At 44.5% G+C, this 21,079-nt stretch overlaps 1 protein-coding gene across 1 annotated transcript in view; it reads left to right on the top strand.

Annotated features, from left to right (window-relative positions):
- Positions 1–857: 857 nt before the first annotated feature.
- LOC128436373 (extracellular matrix organizing protein FRAS1) overlaps positions 858–21,079 on the top strand; it is a gene marked incomplete at its 3' end in the record, with an annotated part of 53,753 nt that continues 33,531 nt past the window's right edge. Inside the window, exons 1-9 of the mRNA XM_053418139.1 lie at positions 858–969; positions 2,110–2,253; positions 2,965–3,099; positions 3,748–3,888; positions 4,111–4,251; positions 4,334–4,516; positions 11,306–11,446; positions 12,393–12,539; positions 19,382–19,537. Coding sequence (XP_053274114.1) covers positions 858–969; positions 2,110–2,253; positions 2,965–3,099; positions 3,748–3,888; positions 4,111–4,251; positions 4,334–4,516; positions 11,306–11,446; positions 12,393–12,539; positions 19,382–19,537 — 1,300 coding nt within the window. The remainder of the gene's footprint in view (positions 970–2,109; positions 2,254–2,964; positions 3,100–3,747; positions 3,889–4,110; positions 4,252–4,333; positions 4,517–11,305; positions 11,447–12,392; positions 12,540–19,381; positions 19,538–21,079) is intronic.

Raw genomic sequence — 21,079 nt, 5'->3', positions numbered from 1 at the left:
CTGATTTTACTGTATTACACCAAACTTATAAGAAACATGAGTTTAGTTTGGTCCATGTCAAAGTCACTCACATGGAGGAGGCTGGTGTCATGAACAATGCTGCTTGTCAGCCACCAGGGGGGCGACGGAGGTACTTTGTCTTCACTAAGTCATCCATCTTTATTCTGAGGTTTTAATAAAATACAACTCGCTCAGAATGAGAGACAGAAAAATAACAAAATAACAAGATCATTAAAACTTATAAAAAGTTTTCGACAAGTTTTAATGATCTTGCTGTCGAGTTGTTTATAAAACTTAATTAAAATACAGTTTGCCTCATGTTACATAAACGTGTTGGAGGTGAAGTGTGGCTGCGAGTATTGTTAGAAGCTGAGTTGTGTAGATGATAAAGTGAGAGTGACAGATGAAGGATCAGATTTATCTTTCCCACCGATCCCCCCCCCCCCCAAATAACATATTTGGTGAAGTCCCATCAAGTGAGTGAGATTCTCATCAGCTCTTCTTATTCAAAGCTGATTAAATTAATTGCTTCCTCGTGTGTTTTGTTCGTCTCAGTTTGTTTCACCTCCTCAGCTCTTTTCTTTATCTTTGACTTTCTCTTGTTTGTGTCTCTCTCTCTCTCTCACGTCACTTCTTAACCTTTGACCCCGGCATCATGTCTCTTCGTCCTCTACGTGTACGGCTCCTCTTCTTCATCCTGAGATGTTTGTGTTTGTGGAGTTTCGCTGTTGTGTTGTAGAGACGTCACACACAGGCCCACTCGCTTGTTGTGAGTTATCCTGAACATTCTCCCGTCCTCCTTTCTCTCATGAAGTCACTCTGACACTTTTGGGACATTTTACAATATGCAAACAACAATGGCGGCTGTAAAACAAAGGGGAAACCCCAGAGGAGCCTCTAACGACCTCTTCAGGAAGGATTCTTGGAGTTCTGCCACAAACCTCGAACAACAGGACCGAAAGAAAGAAAGTGACTTTCTCTGTGTGATGATCGATTGACCTGTCAGCCGGGTGTTTGTCTAAATCACAAATAAAAGAATCTGAATATTCCAGTGTAGATGAATTCCCTGTTGAAAGGTTTTTAATCTGTGCAGAGATCCTGGAGCCGAGCATCAGAAATCTTTTGTTGCTTGTGAAGTAAACAGAGTCGTCACTTTCCTCCCGTGTTTTCCTGCAGCTCCTGTTTGTTCTGGTCTCTCTCTTTCTTTCTTTCTTTCTTTCTTTCTTTCTCTCTTTCTTTCTTTCTTCTTCTGTTGTTTTTCTGGTGACTGTTTTGTTGCATCTGGCCGCTGGGAAACCACCTGGGACCAGACCAGTTTGTGCTGGAACAGGGTTTTGGAGAGCTGCTATTTGTTCATGGGCAGCAATGACACACACACACACACACACACACACACACACCCACACACACACACACACACACACACACACACACACACACACACACACAAACACAAACACAAACAGGTATGAATTCGCAGGTGGTTGCGAAGGCTCAGAAATACACACATTTAATCAGCATTACCACAATTTCATCAAAAAACTAAACTGGATTAATTCCCTGGAATTATGAGGGATGATGACGTGTGTGTGTGAGTGTGTGTGTGTCTGTGTGTGTGTCTGTGTTTGTGTGTGTTATTCCCGGTGTCCTCTTGCTGACACACCTGACAGACACACAGTTAAATCCTGCGTTCACTGTTCGTCATGGTTGTTAACAAGTGTTTTACTAGTGTGTAAAAAGCGACACAGACCACACACACACACACACACACACACACACACACATACACACACACACACACAAACACACATTATTTAGTTTTCATTTATTTTTCCCTACAACCTTTAAAGCATCTCCTGCGTTAAATAAATAAAAGTAGTTTTGTTAAAGGTCAGTGTTTCTGCATTATTTAAACCATTTGCAATAAATCATTCATGACACTCAAATCCAACTCTAGGTATCGTTATCTTGGAAAGATTTGATTTAAGGTCCTTTCACACCTTGTTTGTTTGGTCTGGACCCAAAAGAGCAGAAAGGTTAAGAGGGAGAAGTTGTCGTGATGTGTTTAAAGTGTAAAAAACAACACTTTCTTTGTGATCTTTTCCTCAGACTGTCACGAGTCGTGCTCTGAATGCCGCGGGCCGACCCAACAGGAGTGTGTGTCCTGCTCAGACCCGGCTGCCTTGCTCAAGGACGGGGAATGTGTCCCGGACTGCGGCGCTGGATTCTACAGCCAGGACGGCGTCTGCCACGGTAACACACAACACACGACACATTAACACACTGAGACAAGCACATGCTTCTCCTCAAGTACTAGCTTAGCTGACATATCTATATCTCTATATATAAACTGTTTATACCAACAAATGGACATATTACATTCAGCTGTATACAATGAGAACAGCAGCGTTGCATTCTGGTCCATTTCCTGCTTCTGTGAGAGCCGTGATTGGACCATTGATTCCTTTATTGTTTCGTTGTTGTTATGTTTATTCATGCAAACGGGACAATGCACATTAATTAACATGCTTATTGAAGATCTATTCATGCAGACTTTTTATCTGCAGTTCCTGACATATTTAATAATATATAATATAAACATACCTTGTTTGATTTCTCCAGGAAAAAACACAAACTTCACTTCTGCCGGCATCTGGAAATTTATATAAATGTATTTTGCTGACAGTGCAAAAGTACTATTACAGCCGATATATTATACTATTTATTATACTTAATCTTATAATACTAAGTGATGCAGGTACTTTTGTTTTCCTGAGAATTCTCCCACCGCAGAAAAACAAGTTTGCAAAAAATGTAATTAAACTATGAAGTAATTTAATCAGCACATATATCCGTTGTGCACAAATGTAGGGAAACAGTTTGAATTCAGAAATCTGTGAACACGTGTGTCTGTGCGGTCGTTTCACCTCCACCTGACACGCGTGTTCCCATCACGTGTCACAGGATGTGGCGCTGCACTGAACACAACCCGAGACAATAAGAGCGCTGCTGCCGGCGGTGAGCTGGAGGTGAAGGTTTGTTCGGGCTTGTCTCTCCCTGAGGATCCTCGGCAGCTTCCACGCCATCAGGCGCCAGAGTGTGAAGTCAGCAAACAAACAATTAAGAATAGAGAAAGAAAGAAAGAGCACATTAATTAGCAGCTCTCTCCTCCACTAATGAGAATCTCTGTGTGGAAGAAGATCTTGTATGAATATGAATGGTTTCTATTTTGGAGTGTTGGGATGAAGAGGAGGAAGAGGAAGAGGCGTCCCTCAGGGCGGCGGTGAACTCAGCAGCACATAGAGGAGGAGGAGGGGGGGGGGCGCTGTGTGTTTACGCGTCACTCAGAGACAACGAGACATGTTGTGGCAAAATGTCAAAACTTGGGGGAAGCTCCTGGTAAAAAGGTCACGTCCATTAGAAGTTCCCAGTTGACGTCTGGTTTTGAAATGTCAACATCTCGAGAGCTGACGGGTTTTTAACTTCTCACTTCGTGTCCTCGGGGGTTTGGTCCTGGACCCGGATCCGAGAGGTTCAGTCTGTCTCGTCCCCTCCGGCTGGTTTTAGTCTCCATCAGAGATCTCAGTGTGTTTGGACCTGTTGATTTGTCAAAGTGACGGATTTAAAACAAACAGAGTAAAGTGAGGATGTGGACTGTGGTAATGTGTCTCATGTAAAATCATATATATTCATATTTAAACTGATCTCAGTGATTCTTATCTTTCCAACATGAATTAATATTCACAGCCTGCGACTCGTCCTGCGCCTCCTGTTTCCCTGACAACCCCAAGTGCATGAGCTGCCCTCCAGCCACCGCACTGCATCATGGGAAATGTATCAGCCAGTGTCCGGCTCAGCACTACCTGGACAACCACAACCGCTGCAGAGGTAAACCCGAGTCACACTGAACACGTCATTGTTGACTTTTTTAAAGTTATTTCCCCAAAAAGTCCTGAGAAAGGGAAATCTGTATTTTTTGAAATTTAATTTATGGGATTTATTATTGTGCAGAAATGCAACACGTGCTTACTTACACACAACTGTTGTCTATTTAAAGCATCAGAACAGAGTGATTCTCCCTCTCTAACTGTTCTCCCTGAACCCCGGCAGCCTGCCACAGCTCCTGCGCCTCCTGCTGGGGTCCCTCTGTCTCCCAGTGCAGTCTGTGTCCAGCCGGGCTCCTCCTCCATCAGGGCCAGTGTGTGGACGCCTGTGGGGAGGGGCTCTACTCCCAGGACAACACCTGCCACAGTAAGAACCCGTTTTAAATTAAAATGCCTGTTGGAGTGATTGATAATCCTCCGTGTTGACCTTTGACCTCTCTTGTTGTCAGACTGTCACCCGTCCTGCCGCTCCTGCGTCGGCCCGCTGGCCTCAGACTGTCTCCGCTGCCTCAAACCAGAGGAGGCCCTCCTGCCGCAGCCCGGTGTCCTGCAGCCCGGTGTCCTGCAGCACGGCGTCTGCACGGCCGCGTGTCCTGCACGCAGCTTCCTGGACCACCTGCAGACGTGCAGAGGTGAGGTTTGGGTTCGATTCCCTCCTGTTGCTCGGGAGAAGCACCAGCGGCGTCTCTCTGTGTGCCAGTCATCGCTTAACGAGTCAATCTGCACTCACTCCGGTGCGGTGAATGGATTTGTTCGATCAAATTCAATCAGAGCACAAAGGAAAATCGTGTTTATTCAACCAGGCGATGAAGACGCCAACTTGAGAAGACGTTTAAAAGAGTTTTGTGGATAAGTGTGAAAGAGGAGCTGCAGCAACGCACAGTTCTCTCGGCATTAGAGCATCAAAACCTTTTTCCAGTAATAACACTAATTAAAATAATCAAACTGAATGTGTCTCCTTCAGGTTCAGACTCGTAATGGTTCCCCGGTAAATGTCAGACAAAGGTCACGGTGACAGGAAACAGACGGTTTGTGAACGAGGACACGCGATAGTTTGGATTTGTGTCTTTTGTGTCGTGACTCGACTCCTGGGAAACAGAAACTCTATACAGAGCTGCAGCACCGTGTTCCCCATGGAGCTGTGGCATTGTTCATCATGAAAAGCAGAGTCTGAGGAGGAGTTTGAAACCCGCGGCCCAGTTGCACTCTGGGTAGGATCCTCGTCGGTGCAGATGAGTCCCGGTCGTCTGTTCTCCAGTCACTCAGCAGCTGTCTCTCAGGGTGGAGGTGCAGCTCAGCTCCATCATCTCAATTACAGGCTCCCCCGAGGAATGTTTTTTATAGTTTCCTGTTAACTGACGGCTCCTGGATTCCTGTAACTTTGAAAACACTGTAATCGGTTAATTCCTCCAAAGTCCCGTGAGAGGGAAGCGAGTCTCACCAGGGATATGAAATCTGCTCACTGGTTCTCTGAGGGTCGGAGTTTGAAGCCTCTGAAGGAGTTAAAACATTTCCCTGAGTTAACTGAGTCGTCTTGCTTTTTACCTCAGAGGAATGAAATTCATAATTTGATAAATACGGCTGCCTCACACTGCAGCTGTAACAGGAAGCCACGAGTGTTCCTCGCTTTGATTTTGAAGATCTGGAGCCTGAAGCCGTTTTTAAGTTCAGACGGAGCCAAGAACAGACTTTTGTTTACTTCACCTGGAATCGAGAAGCCGTCGGCAGTATTGGATTTCCTTAATCCTCCTGCAGGAGACAATTACAAATCAGTGAGTCGCAGGTGGAGCGTCCACTAACGCCCATTATCTGTTTAATCACATGGGACCAGCACACGGAGCCGATAGAGGAGCCACACGCTTTAAGATTGAGTTTCCTCACTAACCCACTAGCGAGACATGGAAAGAGGATATTCACAAAAACTAGATATTCAGAATTAGAGGAGAAACCAGAGTAATGAGCCAAAAGTGTAGTTTGATTGACGGAAGCATGCACCCTGCACAGCGAGTTTCTCAAGCACCTCAGAAGGAGAAGTCTGGAAGCTTTCACCCGGCTCCATGTGCAGCTGTCAGCCCGTCACTGCAGCTATTAGACTTGTTGACGTCCTGGTCTGAGGTCGGAGCTGCTCTCTCCTCTTCCTCGGTGTGAAGAGGAGTCGGCTGCCGGCTGCGGGCTGATGAAATTCTCTCTCTGCCTCTATCTGCAGCATCTTGTCGTGACCTCAGTGATAACAGCCTCCTCTTCGCCTCGGGGCAGCCGGTCAGCGATTAGCTACCGGGAGCAAAGAGGAGCTGGCCTCATACATCCCAGTGTGTGTGGGCGGGGATGGAATCAGAGGGTCTGTTGCTTTTAGTTGTGTAAAATCAGAATCAGAATCAGGATCAGAATCAGAAGTATTTTATTGCCAAGTAGGTTTACACCTACAAGGAATTTGCTCTGGTAATTGGTGCTTACAATTAACATAGAAACATAAAAACGCAATAAATACAACATACATAGGAAAGCAATGAAAAATAGAAAACCAGTATATATTTACTCACTGTTTACTTATTATTTACTCACTTTTTTCCAATATCTAGACAAAGTAACATTTATTTTGACATAAACATTTCTGAATAAAAATATATAAAAGATAAAAGATGTAAAAAGTGAAGTAAAGAGTGATATGCAAAGTGCAAAACAGTAAACAGTGTCCGATTGCAATATGCAAATAAAAACCAGTAACATGTAACATGTAAAACCAGTAACATGTAAAACCAGTCTTGTATGGTCACTGCTGTCGACGTTACCCGGTCTCTGTTTGGTGCTTGTGTGACTCCAAATGTACATAAATAACCTACATGTTCCCTGATGTTATCTGAATCGTGCTTCCAACAACTTCTAAAAATCAATACTCACATTTTGGACGATTGTTATGCAGAGAACTGGTTTTGAGCTGCTCGTCTCAGTGTGGTTCTGCTGGTGTGTCTGACTCAGTGCCTCTCATCCAGGTTGCTCTCACTCCCAGCCTCCTGAACCCGACTCAACGCACAGGGGGCTGATGGTCGTTAAAGCTCCATTCACAGTTCTATGTAAATCAGCTGTTCCACTCCGCCTCTGTTATGAGGAACAAAAGGTTTCACTCAGCGGAGAGTCGCCGGGTTCAGGTGCAACTCTGTGTGTGTGTGTATGTGTGTGTCTGTCTGTGTGAGAGATACTGTCCTAAGTACTGTTAGAGGAGTGTGTGTAAACATGGGCTCACACACTCCAGTGTTTATGTATACATCAACACAATCTCAGACAAACACACTTGTGTACACATTGAGTGGGCTGTCGAGCTGCCGCGCGCCTAAAAGCAAACTCCAGCCTGTGAATCCCCACGTGCCGGAGGTTTGATGCCGCCGGACGGCCAAGTGTTAATATATATCTGATGAATTCATTTTTTAATTGGTGATTTGATGCTATGGAAGTAGGAGGAAATTTCAGGATTGACAGAGGAGAGAGGAGAGAGGAGAGAGGAGAGAGGAGACAGGAGACAGGAGACAGGAGAGAGGAGAGAGGACAGAGGAGAGAAGACAGAGGGGAGAGAGGAGAGAGGAGAGAGGAGAGAATAGAGGGGAGAGGAGAGAGGAGAGAAGACAGAAGACAGAGGGGAGAGGAGAGAGGGGAAAGGAGAGAGCAGAGAGGGGGAGAGGAGAGAGGAGAGAGGAGAGAGGACAGAAGACAGAGGACAGAGGACACAGGAGAGAGGAGAGAGGAGAGAAGACAGAAGACAGAGGGGAGAGGAGAGAGGGGAAAGGAGAGAGCAGAGAGGGGAGAGGACAGAGGAGACAGGAGACAGGAGAGAAGACAGAGGAGAGAGGAGAGAGGGGAAAGGAGAGAGGAGAGAGGAGAGAGGGAGAGAGGACAGAAGACAGAGGACAGAGGACAGAGGACACAGGAGAGAGGAGAGAGGAGAGAAGACAGAAGACAGAGGGGAGAGGAGAGAGGAGAGAGGAGAGAGGAGAGAGGAGAGAGGAACTGCACATTGATTCCAAATGTGCCATATGGTGTTGTTCATATTCTGGATATTTGGCTTCATGTCTGGAAAAGTGCAGAGTTGAGACGTGTCGTCCATCTTGATTTAAAGTGTATATTCCCAGTATAGACATTATTGGTTCGTATTCATCAAACTAGGCCTTATAAGTGTAATCTGCTATATAACTCTGGGTATAAAGCATAAAGCATGATGACTGATGTGGCGCTGCCTCTCATCTTTGAACCAGTCTCCATCACTTCAATCTGCTGTGAACTCAAACCTTCACAGCAGGGCAGCTCCCGACTAGAAGAAACCAAACAAGAACCTTGAAACTTGACTTTTGAGGAACAGGCTTTTCATGCACTTATGTCTCGAGTGGGATCTCTGACCAGCAGCTTTATATAGTTGCCCCACACCAGTGAGACTCTAGCTCTGTGTGCTGTGGGTCGACAGGTTTCACTGGGGGAGCTTTTTCCACCACAGCTGATTAGGTGAGTTACCTTCAGGAAGATCCATAGTAAGATCCAGAAGAAAGCCGCTGGGGAAACCACATCTATAGGCTTCTGTGTTTGTTTCCATTAGAGGAGAATGAGAGCTGCTATCTATCAGGAGGCAGCTTGGAGGGAAGCTGCTCCAGTTTAATGGATGCATCTATAAATCTGAAGAATTCCTCTGGATGTATAAAATCAGTCTTTATGTTTGTCGGTCTTTTCTGCTCATCGACTGTAAATATAATATATAATATATATCAGAATAGGAAGCTGTCATGTCGTCCATCTTTATATGGTCTTTTATTCTGATATACTTATTTTATTTAAGCAGAAAAGATGCGTTAGTGATGTTGTGTGTTTGTTTTATTTATAGTTATTTATGGTTTAAAGTTTATGGTTAAACTTATTGAATGGATATATTTATTTATATATTATTTATTGGTCAATTTAACAGTATTGGATTTTCCTTCCTAATATCAGTGTCAGCATCGGTTCACAGAATCCATATCAGTCGGACGCTATTATTTTTAACTCAGAGCTGAGGATTGATTTCTAGACACAGATCATAATCAATGGAAATGATCGATCACACACTTCAGATGATCTACACAACTCTGCACCAACACAATGATCCACCCGCTCTGTACCAGGACCGACCCCCCTGATGAAACATATCACATCCTCGAGTTATGACCCCCATCAGCACAAAGCAAGAAACTAATCTGATCTCTGGACTCGTGCAGCGGATTGTGTGCGACGGACTCACACATGAGTTCAGGCTGCACAGGAATCAATGTGTGTTCTCCGCCCTGTGACAGATCACACAACCCCGCTGCTGTAAGGAGGCCTGTTTAATATGCCTGTGTGCGTGTCTGTGTGTGTGTTGGGGGGGTTTGTGTGTCGCTTGTTTGTCTGCACGAGCTCAATGTGTTGTTGGCGTGTTCATGCAGGAGCGAGCGTGCAGCCGGGTGGTCGACTCCATCACGGAAGCATTTAGCCTGTCGCCAATTAACGTGCCCTGTTCGACAGAGGAGAAGGGGATTATGGGTAGGTGGGGGGGGTGGGGGGGGGGCAGGATGTCAGATTGACGGTTATGCATGTGACACCGCCGTGACTTTGCAAAGTCCTCGCTCTGACATTGAGGCACACACACACACACACACACACACAAAGACACACACACACACACACACACACACACACACAGACACACACTCGGCTGTGTTGGCTCAGGTAGAGAGCAGCAGTTTGCTCCTGCCAGGTTGTCGTGCGCTGTGTGTACACAACAGCCGGATACAGCTGACAGCTCTGTGAAAGAATGCAGGGAGCAGTAATTATAAACACACACACATCCGTGCAAAAAAAAATCAGGTCCTTTAAACAGACACACATACAAACACACACTTATGGTGCTCGGTTATTTGTCGTCTTTGAGGTCGGAGCAGCTGTGTTTTGGGGCGAAGGGCAAATAAGGGAAGAATAAATAATTCAGGGACAGAGAGGTTGTGTGTTTTATGCATTTAAAGAAAGACAAAGAGGAATGTAGCTGCTGTAACACTACACACATGGAGAAAGATGAAAGGAGAAGATATTAAAAAACGCACAACAGTACAAACCTGCACTCTAATTAAAATACTGGTATCAGGTAAAAAGTATTTTAGAAAGTGTTATTTGTCTTGTGAACACAATATCTCAGGAACTCATTGAGGGAATATCTTCAAATCTGGTACAAACATTCAGTTTGACATAAGGATGAAGTGATTAGACTTGGGTGGTCAAAGGTCAAAGGTCAAAGGTCAAATGTATTTTTCTTTTTCTTGTTACTGTCCTCTTGGACAACTCTAGGGAATTTCTCCAATATTAATCTGTTGCAACTTGGACTCAAAGACGAAATGAGGCCTATAAATATTCATCTTGATATATTTTCATAAACTTCACTGGTATTTGTCTTTAAAGTTTGCTACAGAAGTAAACTATCCTTGTCTTTAACTTAACGAGTGTCTGATATGTTTAATTAAATTAAATTAATTATTTTATCATCAATTTAATTCTGATTACCCGTTAAATGATTTCTGAGATGTTCCGTTTCAAACAATGAATCCTGACGTCCCTCTTCATCGTTGTACTTATAATTTAAATCCCTCGGATACAAAGCATTCTAAAACAATCCTCCGGGAGGTTTTATGTTCCAGTCTCTAAACTGAACACTTCAAACAGCAGCCGAGCGTATTTGTGAAGTCGTGGTTGGCTCGCGGCCGCGTTGGAACGCCCCCCCCCCCCCCCCCCCCCCCCCCCCCCCCCGAGCTGGCACCGGCTCTGGTGTTAATGCATGCAGCTTCTGGAGGGTGAGGCGGGCTGCTGGCCTCGTACGAGTGTTACATTACATTACTGCTGGCTGGCAGCGCCGGGTCCAAACCTGAGAATCAGATCGTGAACGTGCCAATAGGGGAGGAGCCGGATTCCAGCAGGGCGGCGGCAGGACAACAAGAATAGTGGCGAGGAACTGGCAGCGGCTCAGGAACAGAAACACAAGTATTTTTAGGTGAAGTTCCTGCATTTGGTTGTGATGCATTCAGGCTGCAGCAGTCGGGCTGAATCAGTGATGGAGTTTAAAGCCAAACAAGTCCACATGGTCCTCAGGTGATTTCACACTTCAGCAGGACGCCCCTCGTCGCCTCTGAGCTCTTAACACGGAGAATAATTGCATTTTTGTCCCACAAGCAAAACTATTTCCGGGAAAATTCAGCAAAAATAAACTCGATACAGCAAAGTTTTAAACCTGGAAAGTGGATTTTCCTCTCGTTTTGTCCTTTTATTCTCATTTCTGTTGCAGTAGGAAGGTGAAGTTTGTGATGGAGTGTACTCAGGCTTCAGGCGTCTCTTCCTTCTCGCAGTGAAAATTAAAATCCTCTCGGTCTCTGTTTCCTTTCCAGAGTGTGATCCCACCTGCCTGCACTGTGCTGGACCTTCTGCAGACAACTGTACATCCTGTCCGTCCCCGTCCAGCCTGCATGAGGGCCAGTGTGGCCCCTCCTGTCCCCAGGGCTTCTTTGTCCAGGACAGTGAGTGCCAAGGTGAGAGCTTCTCTATCCAGCTTCGGTGCTGCACACACACTGACCTGATTCACATCCACAGATTCCACAGATTATATTTCCCCTTACACACCAAAATAAATGGGTTTGTCAAGTTGCTCGTCTCCCTCCGTGTTGATTGGCTCGTTACAAACAACCCAGACGCACTAAAACACCTCATGTCCATCTTGGTGAGGATAAAATTCTACCATCAAAGTTTTAGTGCTGTTACTTTTTATACTTAAGCTCTAGTGATGGTTGTTTTTCTCATAACGGCAACTAATCAAACCAGTGTGAGGTAAATAAACGGTTAGAGCGTCTGAGAATCTTTAATTAAGCTAATTAAGTTAATCCCGGTGGTATCTCTGAACACGTGGTCCTTCTCTTCCTCTGTAACTTCACATCTGCTCACAAAGTTAACTTCTCACTCTGTAGTGGCTTCTTGCTTGAATATCATTTACCCTATTTTTCTTAATTAGCCCCCCCTGCCTCCTTTCTTGTCTTCTCTCCTTCACATTGCGTCCTTATTCCTTCCTTCCTTCCTTCCTCTTCCTCTTTCTCTAGCTTCCTCTTCGATACCCGTCTTCCTCCTCTTCTTCTCTGCCTCCTCCACGTTTCATTCCCTCTCTATTTCCAACCCTCCTTGTCTCCTCTAGCAGTCGTCAATATCAAAACTCTTTCTCTCCTCCACTTTAGATGCAGCAGCCTCAATTACCATAGCTCAGTTTCTATAATTTGACTGGTTTGGCTTTGAGTTTGAGGACTGGCAGCCCAGTTTTACTCTGGCGGGGGGGGGGGGGGGGGGGGCGTCCTCCGTGTGTGTTGCGCCCCCTGGGTTGAGCCTGGAGAAGTTCTGAGATCGTGGGCGTCTCAGTCATTATTCAAATGTATTTCCTTGCCTGCTTCTTGACCCTGTCGTCTCCCCCCACCCCCCACCCCCCTCTTGCAGGGTGCCACCCGTCCTGCCAGTCCTGCTCCGGCCCCTCCCAGGCCGACTGCACTTCCTGTCCCCCGCTGTCCTCCCTGCAGAGCGGCTACTGCAGGACGAGCTGCCAAGACGGACATTTCCTCAACGCTGCCACTGGAGAGTGCCTCAGTAAGTGTGTGTGTGTGTGTGTGTGTGTGTGTGTGTGTGTGTGTGTGTGTCTGTTTGGGTGCAAGGACGGTGTCATGCACATTTGTATGCTATTTGCTCAAAGCTTTCATCAAACACTCGACCATGAGTGCTTGTATTTATATCTCCAGTCACCCCAGTGGGAAATGAAGCAGCAGGTTTAGTGCCTGGTTTTACTTTGCATGGACAAATAGTGTGTGTGTGTGTGTTTGTGGGTGTGGGTGTGTGTGTCCATTGCTATGAAAAGCTGCATTATTCATAAGAAACACCAACCGTCCTTTTAAAATTCATGTTCCTAGATTGATATGCTTTACTTAAAAATCTGTTTCTCCTGAACTGCTTGATCTCAAATGATCTGCTGAGCTGCAAGATGAAATTAAACTCACATTATTTTACTGAAGAGTTTTGTTCTCGACGTTTTCACTTTCTGAATAATCAGACAAATTGCAGCTGAGCAGCATCTTCACACGCAGCTGCTGGGTTCACTCTTCACCAGTGAGGTCGGTCCAATCAGACCAGTTTGAACCAGAGCGCTCAGACATCTGCAAATCAGGACTGGAATAATACGGCATCTCAGGAAGTCCAAACAGGTCAATGGCAGAATTGGAAGGAGACAGAACTGATTGAAACACCAGTAAAATAAATGATCGGAAAAAAAAATCATCAAGGAAAATCTGCTTCAGTATCTTTGTATCGTCAGACATGTTCTGGAACTTTGCAAAGTAAAAGCATCGGAAAAACAATAAAATAACAAGTCCAATAATTAATTTATTTCAGTAGTTGTTGTTTTCGATTCCTTCATAAGAAGCTCAGACGTCTCCTCCAGCTCTAAAGGGAGGAGCTGGTTAAAGTCACAGGTGGTCTTCTACACATCTAGTTCAACTTTCCTCTCAACACTTCTACTTTAAAATCAAAATGCAAAAGAAAATCTTGTGTTTTTGACCCTGATAACGTTCTTTAGATATTGTTCTCAAACAAACAACATGAACACAAACAGCATCTAAAATACAACAAGGTAGAAAAGAGTCAAGGTTTGTTCGTGGGTCTTGTTTCTCCAGAAGTTGGTGAAAGTCATTTTTAACTTGAACAGCTTTTTAAAACTACTCCTGCAAATAAACCTTGAAAACCTTTTAGGGTCGAAAGTTTTAACAAACAATGAAGCAAAGTGAATTTAAATCAAATCTCTGGAATATCAAATTTTAGATTTATTTGTAATTTTAAGTTAAATAATTACCCTTTAAGTCTATAACATATATTATAATAAGTCATTTGACTCCCTGGCTCCTTCTTATCCACAATAAAAAGTTTCTTCCTTCAATAAAACACCTTTGATGAGTTTCTCACTTTGCAGAGCAGCTCGATCTGATCTATCCACAGGGAGCGAGACCAGCTTTGTTTTTTAGATCTTTGCTAATAAGCAGCATCGGGCAGACGAGGCTTCTCACCTCCCGCCATGTGGCTCCTGCTCGTCGGGCACATGAAGAGCTCGTCCTCGGCTTCTAAAGCACCAGACGTTACCAGAGAGAAGATGAATAGAGAAGTAAAGAAAGTAAGATGGAGGTGTTTGTGTGTGAAGGCAGCTCCTGCTGGTCTCCTCCCTCCCGCTGGATAAAGGATTCAGTCCGTGTTACGTGGACGTTCAGGGTCGAGCTTTAAAAAATGGATTTTCTGCAGCTCTGGTTCAAATCTCTTCTTTTGATTTAAAGGTTTAATATCTAATTTCGTGGGAATCTTCTAAGCCTCAAAATTAAGATTAAATAATGACTTGTTACTGAATTATTAACGTGGTAAGGTAGCTCCCACTGTTGTCTCCCCTCTCACTGGATAATGAATGTGGTTTCCACCTGTCTTAGACCTCCGGCTGTGGATTGAACACAGACATGTTTACGTGGTGGGAAGACACAGCAGGAGAGAGAGAGTGTGTGTGTGTGTGTGGGGGGGGGGGGGGGGGGGGGGGGGAGAGAAAGAGACGCATTGACTTTTAATTACAGTTTATGATGACGTGCACGGTTTGGAGATGGGAATCTGCGAGCGGCTTCTCACACACACACACACACACACACATGTTGATGCAAGTGTGTGTGTGTGTGTGTGTGTGTGTGTGTGTGTGTGTGTGTGTGTGCGCGCCCCTCGCTCGCACATTCCAAATGGGTCAAGCTCAGCCAAACTCTAGTTAATAAAAGATGCCTTGTGGCACTTCTGGGCCACAGAAACACTGGGGGTCATCATTTCTGCATTGCCAGACATGCACACATGCACAGAAAGTACACAAAGACGTGTACAGCAGAACTCCCTGGTGAACACAAACTCTCACTTCTCTCTCACACACACACACACACACACAGCCCTGGATCTCATCTGTCCACCAGTTACCTTCCCTCTCCATCACGAGCTGGAACCAGAGCAGATGTCTCACTAGAAGTTGTCTCCTCTTATCGTCTCCCTGTCCGTCTCTCTCTCTCCGACTCTCTCACTCGTCCTGTCGCTATCGCTCGATTCCCATCTGACATCCTTCAGCTCACACGTTGTCGGGGGGGTTCAGCTCAGTCGGTGGCCGAGCTGCACACGATGCCCTCGAGTGTTTGAGGACACAGGAGACATCAGGAGCTAAAAGGATCAGCTGACATCATGACTGAGACCAATGACCTGGATTTCATTATGTCACAGACCCAAAGAACCCGAAGACACAGACACAGATGTCTGTAGAGTCTGTGGCGAGGACGGTGTCGGGTGCTTGGAACAGAAGCTGCTGCACCCGGCTGCTCCACCTCTCACCTGAACCCTGCAGAGCATCTGTTGCTGTTGTGAACGTGTCTCTGCAGAGAACCTCAGAAACTCTGTCGCCAAGTTTTTCAAGTGTTTAACCCGGAGGTCGCGTCTGGAAACAGGTCTAAATGGTTTCTGCTTCCAACCCCATGAATTACTCCTGTATCAGCATAACACACAATGTGCTGTCCAGTCACAAAGGTGGAGTCTCAAAGGGCTTCATGTTATATTTAGGGACAGATATGAATATTTATGTGTTTAATAAATTCCAGGAGAGGGATCACACTCAGTTCTATCTGCAGCTTACTGCGAAAACAAGTTTTGAATAAACACAACGAGAAATCTACAACTTCCAATCAGCCACCTGCAAACAACACAATGTTGTCTTTAGTTATTTTGTGTGTTCACGTTAGTCTGATGTTTGCACAGGAGGCGTGAGATGTGAGTCTGTGTGAGGATCGAGTCTCAGCAGCAGCAGCAGCGTCACAGATCTTCACTTTCCTGCCAAGCTCGTTTGTTTGATGTGAAAAGAAAAATCAAGTTCTGGGCCGATGACGAGGAAACGTTGAGCTCTGAGTTCTGAACGAGGAGTTTCTTAGTTTTACTTAGTTTCACGAGTCTGACAGAAAAAACATGTGAAGCTCAAAATAGACCCGAACGCTCAGTAACAGGATTCACCATAGAAACAGGGATCAAGTTTTATTTCTTATCTCCGCTTCTTAAATATGTTGATTCTGAATATTGAACTCCACCCGATCAGGAGACGTGGTTTTTAACAATCGAGAGCTTTTCTCACTTCACCATCTTATCTTTCGGTCTTTTGTTGCTTTTTAATTGCACTCGTGTGAGGCCTTGTTTAATATTTACACTGGTAGATCCAGAATATTTGTCTTTAATCTGCCCGGGGGACTTTTCTTTCAACACAATCATATAATTAATGCGATAAAATGCAGTGGTTTAAAATTCCCCTTTCTGAAAAAGAGCACAAATACAACGTTGACCTTTTTAACTGTTGGTTTTTTAAGGGTGAAACAAAAGCACTTTAATGGAGTAGATAAGCAAACGATAGAAGCACATTGCATTTATCATCTTTCTTTGTTGTTTCATGTAAAGTGCACACAGAAGTTATGGAGTGCTATTGTCCCTTGCTTGTACAGGACAGGATTTTCAAAATAAAAGCTCTGTTCACACATCCTGCTCCTGCTCTGCATGGATTCAGGCCTTTGTCTGAGTGACAGGTGCAGATAAGTTATAATAAGTGTCTCCCAGCCGATCCTTATCCTGTTCCTGAGATCTGAAGCCAGGGGAGAAGTTTTTTTTTCAGTTTTCTGGCGACTGAGCCAAACGTTGACTCAGAGCCGAGCGAGGAGATGGAAAAAGTTTGACTTCTTTAAAAGCTGCGTCTGTAAATCCCTCCTTTGTTCGGGGGACATGTCTAGACGGGGCGAAGACGGCGTCAGACAGACAGAGGACCACACAGCTCCTCTGTCTGCGGCGCTTTGTCTTTCCTCATGCCTGTAACTCCAGATAGAGATGATGCCCTACTTTTGTTCCTCTCTCTTTGTGAACCAAATCATGCTCTGTCCCCGCGAGGAGAGAGGCAGCGAGAGAGAAGTTTGCTTCTGCAGGAGACGCAGGGACACAGCGTGACGCAGGACATTGTCTGGTGTGAACGTGTCCCACAGGAGGACAGACGCTCATCCATCCGGCGTGTTGTGCATTTATAACTCCTGCATAGCTTTTTATGTGCTTCAGAAATGGTAACGACACCATAAAGACAGACTCTGAGGGCTCCAATCAATATCATTTTGGTTTTATATTCGGTTCTAGTCTGCAGAGTCAATAACACCCGACGCCTGAGTTATCTCATCTCGGTGGTGGAGCCGTTTGTTTCTCTCGCCCGCAGAGTGTTGGCAGCAGGAAGGCTGATGTGTGTGTTGTTGTAAAGTGAGGTGGTATGAAAGGTGTGGACGTGAGAGGAAGTTCCTTTCTTCTCCTTCTTCTGCTTCTTTTGATATCAGATCTGCATCCGAGGGAGCGAGTGACTCACCTGAGCAGACGCCTCGTGCCTCAGATCATCGAGTTTAAGATCTGGAAGGGTTTTTCTTTTTTAGAGGAGAAGCTGCTCAGGAGGCTCCTAATTTCACAGTGTGAATTAAATGTCTTTTTATAATAAAACAAGAAGGTGAAAGCTGCAGTCAGATATGGGAAAAAGATCCAGACTCATAGAATAGTGACTCAATTATATTACCTGAGTACTATTCCAAATTAGCTTCAGAGCAAATATAACCTTTACCACTTAAATCTACCATAAATACACAGAGCCTTTAAATGTAAAATAGATTTTACTTATTATATATATATATCTATAACATGCACTTTTTCAAAAGGAATTCAAGTTAATGTGGGAATATTGATTTATCCCTCCAAAATAATAATGTACCAGGGATTGAAATGTACTTTCCTGTTAGAAATCAAGTTAATGAGTGGATATTATTTCCTTTGACTCATAATTTTCCACCAATTTAATATGAAAACAAACCACTGATTTATCTCTAAACTAGATAAGAATGGAAACTACGGCAGTGGAACTTAATTTTTTGTAAGTTCTGAACTTTTAAAATTCTGTTTGTTCTAAGTTCAGCTTTGACACTATTTCATACAAATTCATCTAAAGTCTTCTATTTGACTTTTGACCTTTAAAGGCCGTTCCTAATGTGGATGTGCCTAAATTAAAATAAATTAATAAATGAACTCGTCCATTTGAGATTTTTCCCTGAGAAAACTCATTCATTTTCACTTGTATGTCACAATAGGTATTAATTTCATATAAACACAACAAGGAGCTGCTGTTAAATCTGAATATCACTGAGCATTGTTCAATTTATAATGAATAACAGTAATCTTCATTTAAAACAGCATCTTTCAAACAAGCTTCACAAAGATGAAAACAAGAAAACTAAACATCAGAGACGAGAAGCAAATGATACAATAGAAAATCAAAGACTAGACAAAAGAAGTAGAGCCCAGATAAACCCACTGAAGAGATTAATTCCTCTAAAGACCCGTCGGAGCCGATAGATTACAGCCCTTGAATTTGAAATGATAATATGTCTACGTGCTAAAAGAACCCAGACAGATGATCACCTGATACGTTTTGGGATTAAACCCGACTCCTGTTCCCACCCTGTAATCCCTCGTTCATGATCCTTAAAGAAAGAGAAGTGCTTTCATGGTTTTAACACTTCTTCTTTTCTTTCTGATTCACCCGCACGTGAGCCGCCGCCTCTTTATCTGCCCCCCCCCCGACACGCAGCTCTTCACCTGCAGATGTTTATCTCAGGGAACCCACATCAGGGCCACAGACACAACCCAGATCCCGTCAGATAGCTGCTCTTTATTCTTCTGCTAATCTCCGTCTGGGCTGCGTGAGGACGAGGGAGGACGAGGTGGTGGAGATAAGAACTGAACCAGACCCATTCTCTTTTTCCAATTATCCCCCCCCCCACAGAAGAGCAATCAGCTGGATTTGATTCCAGCATGTTAGGACCAGACAATCCTCATTAGGGTCGCACTTTTCTTTTCTATTAATTGTCTTCACCTGCTCTCTTCTGTTCGGCCTTGAAGGAGTCGAATCCCTCGAGCTTTTCAATCCCTTCAGAAGTTGAGAAGAAGTAAAACTATAGATGGAAATAGATAGTTGAATCTATATAATCAGGTTAGAGCTTCATGTGAGGTCGTTAAAAGGTCCTGACACAAACTCTGAAGGATTTAAAGCTCAATAACTTGAGATACAATTGGCTTGTTGAAGGGCACAGAGCGGGTCGGGCACCAAACGTCCGGTTGGTGGTTCGATCCCCAGCTCCTCCAGTCTGCCTGCTGCCTATGATGCTATCTCATCATGTTAAATAAAGATGGACAATATGGCGGCTGTTTGAAAGTGAAGCCAAAGTGTAAAGGTCATATAGCCCTGCCTCCTCAACATGAAGGTAACATGAAGTTTGTATCTGTGATATATCTGAAGTCTCACCCTCTCCCTGTGTGTGTCCTTCCTGCAGAGTGCAGCTCGGACTGCCAGCGCTGCACAGCCGACCTGCAGACGGGCGTCGGCAGCGTGTGCCTGTGGTGTCGAGAGACGAGGACCTGGCTGCTGGGAGACCACTGCACCTCCCAGTGCCCCCGGGGCCACTACGGCTGGCACGGAGCCTGCATGAGTAAGGAGCTCCTTCTGCCTTTATACAGGACATCAGAAGAGGTCAGAGGTCGGGCAGGAGAAGCCCTGAAGGGGAAAAGTGTCAGAATAATCAAATCCATGGAAGATCTTTAAATCTTCCATGGATTTATCTACTCCATGAAGCTGCCCCATAACGTTGCAGGTACTGGGAGAGCTGGTCTACTGGAGGGATTCCAGTCTCAGGCCTTACATATGGTCACAGGCTGGACAACAACAACTTGAGAAAACAACTTTCATATACTCAGTGATTTTTGTCGAACAACAAATCCTCAAAGTTCCTCCTCTCTCTCTCTCAGTGTTTGGAAGCTCGGCTGTGAATCGTGATTTAAAGATTCAGAAACAACAACTTTGTGCCGGAAGAGATTTTAGGATTCGATTGGATTTACTGAGTTTGAGGAAACTGAGATAAATGTATAAAGTGTTGCTCTGGATTTAAAGTGAGAAAACAAAGGGAGTGGAAATGTTCTCTGGTTTATTATGATTTATCTGAGAATATTATGACACTACCATCTTCATCATCTGATTATTATCAGTCTCAATGTTATCATTCTCCATCTCAGCATATTCCTTCCTCATTATCACCCTCATCATCCTCATCATCCTCAGTTTGCTTGATTTCATCATTATCATCCTCTTAATTAATCATAACTTTCCATCTCATCATCATCTCGTCTATTTAACATCCACCACTTGTGTCTTCATCGTTCTCCACATCTTCCCTCATCATTCAAATCCACATCACCCTCCTCCTCTTCCTCTTCATCCTCAATCAATCATTGGTTTTTATGGCCCTGATCATCAGAGTAATCATCCGCCTCTTCGTCAGATTCAGAGAGTGAACACGAAGCCTCAGGCTGTGAGAAGCTAAAACCCTCTGAATACACAGCATCTGCTCGCTTACAGGAAAATATATTTGTTTTCATGCATCGCTGTAATTAAATAAAACCATATTTCATAAAACCTCCCGGCCCCCGATGTTGACTCGGCGCTGACGATGCAGTTTTTCGCTGAATCAGAGATATTTGCAGCCACAGTTTTCTGGAGTAGATGATGATTATGTAAGACTCTGGATGCACAGTGAGTGGAGTCAGGTGGTGGTGGTGGTGGTGGGGGGGGGGGGGGTGGTGGTGATGGTGGGGATGGTGGAGTGAGAACAACGGGGCCCTCGATGCTGATTAGTGGGACTCATGAATATGTATTTTTAAACTGGAGTGTAGAGAATGTGGCTTTCATCAGGATTCTTCACGCTTCTCTTTTCATCAAGGACTCAATACTTCAGCAGCTTTCAAGTTGCAGGATGTTCACACTGGGGTCAATGTGAAACACTGTATGTACTGTACTGCAAGTTTAATATACTGTTTCCTTGTACTGTACTTTAAATAAGAACCAATCAGAGAAGCTATATATAGAGAATTGAAGCCATTTTGTACCAGATCAATGTGTGGAGCTGTAATATTAAGATCCCACAGATCCACACACCTGACAATCAGGAGTCGTCAATTAGGACATTTTTACGATGTCA

This window comes from Pleuronectes platessa, unplaced genomic scaffold (assembly GCF_947347685.1).
Source record: "Pleuronectes platessa unplaced genomic scaffold, fPlePla1.1 scaffold_223, whole genome shotgun sequence".
NCBI classification, from domain to species: domain Eukaryota; kingdom Metazoa; phylum Chordata; class Actinopteri; order Pleuronectiformes; family Pleuronectidae; genus Pleuronectes; species Pleuronectes platessa.
The sequence above is the reverse complement of the archived record's forward strand: the minus strand, read 5'-3'. Positions and strand labels throughout refer to the sequence as shown.